Genomic DNA, 6,407 nt, shown 5'->3' on the forward strand with positions numbered 1-6,407 from the left:
ACGTTCTGGTAATTGTCGACGCTCTCACGAGATACTGCATCATAGTTCCCACCAGGTCGACGAAAACAAAGCCAGTCGTCGATGCTATAAACCGATTAACGCTTTACTTTGGACTACCGCAACGAATTGTTACCGATCGAGGGTCAGCATTCACTTCCTCAGCGTTCGAAACATTTACTGAGTCTCTTAACATCCAACATGTGAAGGTAGCAGTGCGCACTCCTCGCTCAAATGGCTTAGCGGAACGCGTTAACCAAGCTGTGTTGGCGTACTTGAAACCATCTACGAATGATCCTAAAGATTGGGATACCCATGTCCGCATGCTTCAGTGGACAATGAATACGAAGATCAACGCTACAACGAAGTTCGCTCCAATAGATCTTGTTTACGATTTCCCACTACGTGATTTGAGTGGAAATAAGCTCTTGGCGGCACTTCACGACAACGAGGAGCTGCATATGAATGGTCGACGCAGCGAGGCCGTGAAAAATATTGACGAAGCTCGCCAGAAATGGAAAACTAGATTCAATGCGAAACATCGTAAACCTGTTCCATATAAAGAAGGAAATTTGGTGCTGCTTGAAGCTCCACCCCCAAGTACAGGCGAGTCGAGGAAGCTGCAGCCTAAATACAAGGGCCCGTACATGGTAAAGAAAGTTTTACGCTACGACCGGTATGTCATCGAGGATGTCGACGGAAATCAACGTACCAAGCGACGTTACAGCACCATTGCCACGTCAGACAAGATGAAACCATGGTGCGCTCTATTCCCAGAAATTGACGACGACTGTTGCTCTGACGGCGATAGCGATGCGGAATAAAACTCACCCCACTGAGTTTCTGTCAGGAGAGGCCGAGCTGTCATCTCCATCATTAGTGCCATCACTATCAGCTGTCATCCCGGTGATGATTGCCATCGCTATTTCGAGCATTCATCTTTTGACTTACTTGTGTTCATTCATTCATTCATTGTTAGTTTTTCTGAGAAGTCGTTTTTGGCTACAATTGGTTACAAGCAAAACGCCAATTATAAACGCTGTATAATTATTTAAAGTATATTTATTAAATTAATAAATAAACAACGGTCATCTTCTTAAAATCTGTCTTTGAGTGACAATATATTGTGATCGTTGTTATTCAGTTGTGTTTTGGCTGAGCTAGACATAGCACGAGCGGAGTTACTCACATGCTGGTGTAAAAATTACCACTCCTCGGCATTAACGTAAATTTTTCTTTGAAAATATTTTACCACCACGTCAGCATTAGCGTAAGTATTTAGTAGAATCAAATTTACCCCACATCGAAATTAACGTAATATTTTCGTGGAATTATTTTTACCACTCGTCTGTTTTCTTGTTGGTAAAAAATTATTTATTTCAAAAACGTTATATTACAAATTTTTTAAATTACGTGATATGCTATTTATGTTAACAGATCATGTCGAATTCAAAAAAACTCAGTGATTCAGTCATATCTCAATTTCTTGAGGAATGTTTTGAGGACGATGACGATGTTAGCGAAGTCGACGACGAAATTGTCGATCCGGATTTCTGCATTGAAGAAAGTGACATGGAGGATGAAATACGTATAGAAGATGATGCATGCAGTGAATACGATGAAGCGGATACAATGATTGTTGAGGAAATTGTTGGCAATGATGAAGAAGAAGTAGTTGTTGATGGAAATGTATGTGAATCTGCTGTAAACTACTTTTATGGAAAAAACGGGTTCAGGTGGTCAGCATTGGAACCAACACGCTGCGTAAAAACTCCTCTTCATAATATTGTGCGGTTACCAGTTGCTACACAACCGCAATCGGAAAAGGATTTATATGGATATTGGTCGCGAATTTTTGATAGCGATATGGAGAACATGATTTTAGAACATACAAATACAAAATTGAAAGCAAAATTTGATCTAACAGCACAAACTGAAGCGAAAATGCTTGATAAAATAGAATTGAGTGCATTTTTCGGTATCTTGATTTACACATCCGTATTCAAGTCTAACCACGGGGCCGCTCAATTTATTTTTGCAACTGATGGAACGGGCAGAGAAGTTTTTAGAGCTACAATGTCTAAGAACCGGTTTCTTTGTATTCTAAATTGCTTAAGATTTGATAACTCCTGTGACAGACAACAACGATTATTGAACGACCCATTAGCAGCAGTTTCTGGTATATTAAACAAATTTATAGAAAACTGCCGAAAAAGTTATTCAATTGGTACTCATGCCTGCATAGATGAAATGTTGGTACCATTTCGTGGAAGATGCAAGTTCAAAATTTACATGCCAAAGAAACCCGCAAAATATGGCATTAAGATAATGTCATTGACTGATGCACGCACACAATATCTTGCAAATGCATATATATACTTTGGAAAAAACTCGGATGCAGTTGGTCTAACAAATGAAGAAAAACGACTTGCAGTACCAACACAATCAGTAATAAGGCTGTCTAAAATAATAGAAGGAAGTCGAAGAAATATAACTGCTGACAATTGGTTTTCATCACTCCAGCTGGTTGAAGAACTTAAAAAACGAGAACTAACTTATTTAGGTACGCTGAAAAAGAACAAAAGAGAGATTCCACCAGAATTTTTGCCCAAAAAAAATAGACCGTTGGGATCCTGCATATATGGTTTTACCAAAGATGTCACTATTTTATCCTACGTGCCTCGTTAAAATCGTGCTGTTGTATTATTGTCCTCCATGCATCATAAAAAAGAAGATGCCCCACTCACTTTAAAACCTGCAATGATAGCTGATTATAACAATACAAAAGGTGGAGTGGATGAGCTCGATAAGAAATGCTCGATTTATTCATCCGGTCGACCATCCGGCTGGCCATTAGCCATATTTTTTAGAATTGTGGATATTTGTGGTGTCAACTCTTTCATTATTTTTCAATCTTCAAAGGATTATGATAACAGCTCAAGAGGAGACTTTTTGAAAAAGCTTGCAAGACCAATGATTTTACCACATCTGCAAAGACGTCAACACAACCAAAAGCTCCCTCGGGTATTGCGAGACACAATTGGTAACGTTTTGGGTCCGGACTCTGTAGCTCCGCCTCCAGTAGAACCGGTCCACGTTGCTCGTAAGTTATGCCACATATGCCCGACTAGGCTAAAGCGAAAAACTACACACTTTTGTCTGCAATGTAGTAAGCCAATGTGTATGGGATGCAGCAAACGTATGCTTACACTGTGCGAACACAGATTTTGATGAGTAAAAAACCACCTAAAAGGTGGACCTCCAGTTTTTACACCTGACTATTTTTTTTATGATCTCTTATATCTTTAAATGTATACATTTGGCTGTGAAAAAATGCCCTTTAAGTTTTTTTTTTTTTTAATTCATATTTTTTTTATAAGTTATTTATATGTCGTTTTTTTTATATAAAAAAAAGGTTTGTGAAATAAAGTACCCGTTTTGTTCAAACGAATAAAAAAAAATTTTGTTTTCTTTATTTTTTGTAATTAAAAATATTAGTAGCTTATTTTTAAAAAACAAATAATTATCAAAAAATATTCTTTACTAAATTTTTTTAGTAAAATGAAGAGGGGTAAAATTTACCACCACGTCATAAACTATGTCCCAAAATTTCACCTCGTCAGTTAAAGGTTAAGCAAGTGCAAGAGTGTAACATGTATTAAGTAGAATCAGGAGTATCGTCGTTGACTGGAATCGGTAATCGGCATATATTAGACACAGAACGTTTGTATAGGCCGTTCTGCTTGCGAACAGTGACGACGCGTACTAGATTATCTGACCCGGATGAATGTCCATAGTTCGACCTAGCAGCCATTGGTTTGGTGCTAATCGATCATCCGTCACTAAAATGACCTCGTTGATCCTTAGTTTGGGCTCCTCACGTCGCCATTTTGGACGCGCTTGTAGATGCGAAAGCCAGTCTGGAGACCACCTAACCCAAAAGTGCTGAACCATACGTTGGAGTTCGAAGTATTACGCCGAGATGGATTTAGTGCTGGGAGCTATTTGCGGAGTTGATAGCAGAGCATCGCCGATCCGGAAGTGTCCTGGCGTTAAAACGAATAAGTCATCTGGATCCGATGTGAGGGGGCACAGGGGCCGTGAATTTAAACACGATTCGATTCGTACTAACACGGTTGTCAGCTGCTCGTATGTGAGTTTGGATGCACCCACCGTGCACTTCAAATGGTACTTAATAGACTTAACATTCGCTTCCCAGAGTCCTCCGAAATTGGGTGAATGTGGTGGATTGAAATGCCATTGAATGTCTTGTGCTGGTGGTTTAGGCACGATTTCTCGCTCGACATCTTTGATAAACTGCTGCTGATTCGTTTTCAAGACAGCATAAGCGCCGATAAAATTCGTGCCGCAGTCGCTGTATATAACGCGGCAAAGACCACGTCGGCCAATAAATCGCTGAAGTGCCCACAAGAAGTGTACGGTTGTCATACCTGTGATAGCCTCTAAGTGCATAGATTTAGTCGCAAGACAGATGAATATCGCTACATATCCTTTATAAACCGTGTGGCCGCGATATCTTGATGCCTTGAGCTCTATGGCTCCTGTATAATCAACACCTGTTGCGAGAAATCTCCCATTAACTGAGTGGCTGAATGTGGCTTGTTGCGAAAACATCGTATGCAATGTCGAAGCTGGTTTCGAACAGTTTTACGAGCGTTAATGATCCAGAATTTTTCTCGAATATTGGAAAGACTTAATTGTACACCGCCATGCAATGTATTATTGTGGGCGTTATTAATAACTAAATTTATGAAATGATGATTGCTAGGTAGAATCATCGGATGCCGTTGACCGTAAGGAAGTGCTGCGTGTTTAAGACGACCACGTATGCGTATAATCGTTTTATCGTCTACAAATGGTGTTAGACTAACCAATTTACTGCTGGTCGGTAAGTCATCGTTGGACTGAATTCGGTTAATGTCTTTTGCAAACGCTTCGTGCTGCACATGCCGCACAATCCGATATAAGCTTTCTCGAAGTTCCATTGCTGTAAGTGGTCCGTGTCTACGAATCTGATTGTTGTTTGGACGCAGATTGTGAATTGCCCTCAATAGCCAAGCTGTAATACGCAAAACTTTTGAAAATGACGAGAAACGTAGTACGAACGAGGATTGAGAAATCGTTAAATTAACATGTACCTTGACGGGTTTCTCCTCAGCTGTTGTGGCGTCAATCTCGGATTCGTTGACTGCGGATTTCGGCCATGTTGACTTACAGTCTCTGAAGCAAGGAGGACCGTTCCACCAAGTTGCATCGGGGATAAGTCTCGAGTAGCACAGTCAGCTGGGTTGTCCACAGTGTTGACGTGGCTCCATTGATTTGGTGCAGTGACGGACAGGATTTTACCTATACGGTTTCCGACGTACAGCCTCCAACGGTTGATATCACCCTTAATCCAATAGAGAACGATAGTGGCGTCAGTCCAATAATAAATTGGCACGTTACCACATACAGCTGTGATAGTTTTCTGTGTCCAATTGGCAAGTGTTGTATCCAAGACTGCTCCACATAGTTCCACGCATGGAATGGTGAATAGATTAGTCGGAGTCACCTTGCTCTTGGCAGCGAGAAGATGTGTATGTATTTCGTTATTTTGGTATTCAATTCGAATATATATAGCCGCTGCGTAAGCGGATGAAGAACCATCGCTGAACGCATGTATTTCCACCGCTCGTATATGCTGCGGCGAATATTGCAACCAACGTGGAATTGCGATTGACTTCACTCGTGGCAGGTCTGTGACGAATTTTTGCCATTTAATTTTAATTGGCGCCAGTAGCTCTTCGTCCCACTCTATACTTGACACCTTGGTAGTTCGCCTTCGTAGTCCAAATTACCTTCAGGATGATTTTTGCAGCGACCGTAATTGGAGTTAAAAAGCCGAGGGGATCGAATAGCCGAGCAATTGTGGACAAAACAGACCGCTTTGTTGCTATAAAATCAATAGAGAAATTAATTGAAAATGTAAATGAATCGTGAGTCGGTTGCCAATGAAGACCAAAAGTTTTGACTGTCTCGTTCTCGTTTCTCGTACAAGATTGATGTTCTCTTGGTATAGACCTTAAGAGCTCTGGCGTGTTGCTTGACCACTTTCTGAGTTCCATTCCAGCTGACTTCAACGCAGATATAAGTTGATCGCGCATAAGTATTGAGCTGGAGATAGAGTCACTTCCGCATAGGACATCGTCGACATAGATGTCATGCAATAAAATTTTTTCTGCTAGCGGAAAATCATCCTTTTCATCTTGTGCTAGCTGATGAAGTACTCGAATCGCAGTATATGGTGTCGAGGCAGTCCCAAAGGTTACTGTAGTGAGGCAATATTCCAGGATATGCCCCTTTTTGTTGCGCCACAGGATGCGTTGGTATTAAGCATCGTCCTTGTGCAT

General features: G+C 40.8%; 1 protein-coding gene across 1 annotated transcript; it reads right to left on the bottom strand.

The window, feature by feature from the left end:
• Positions 1 to 3,969: 3,969 nt before the first annotated feature.
• Positions 3,970 to 4,470, bottom strand: LOC118739768. The gene has a single exon (XM_036471275.1). The coding sequence runs from the start codon at positions 4,468 to 4,470 to the stop codon at positions 3,970 to 3,972; it is 501 nt and encodes a 166-aa protein (XP_036327168.1).
• Between the last annotated feature and the right edge of the window lie 1,937 nt (positions 4,471 to 6,407).

Source organism: Rhagoletis pomonella, unplaced genomic scaffold (genome assembly GCF_013731165.1).
Source record: "Rhagoletis pomonella isolate Grant_MI unplaced genomic scaffold, Rhpom_1.0 Rhpom_scaffold_00005, whole genome shotgun sequence".
In the NCBI taxonomy this organism is placed as follows: domain Eukaryota; kingdom Metazoa; phylum Arthropoda; class Insecta; order Diptera; family Tephritidae; genus Rhagoletis; species Rhagoletis pomonella.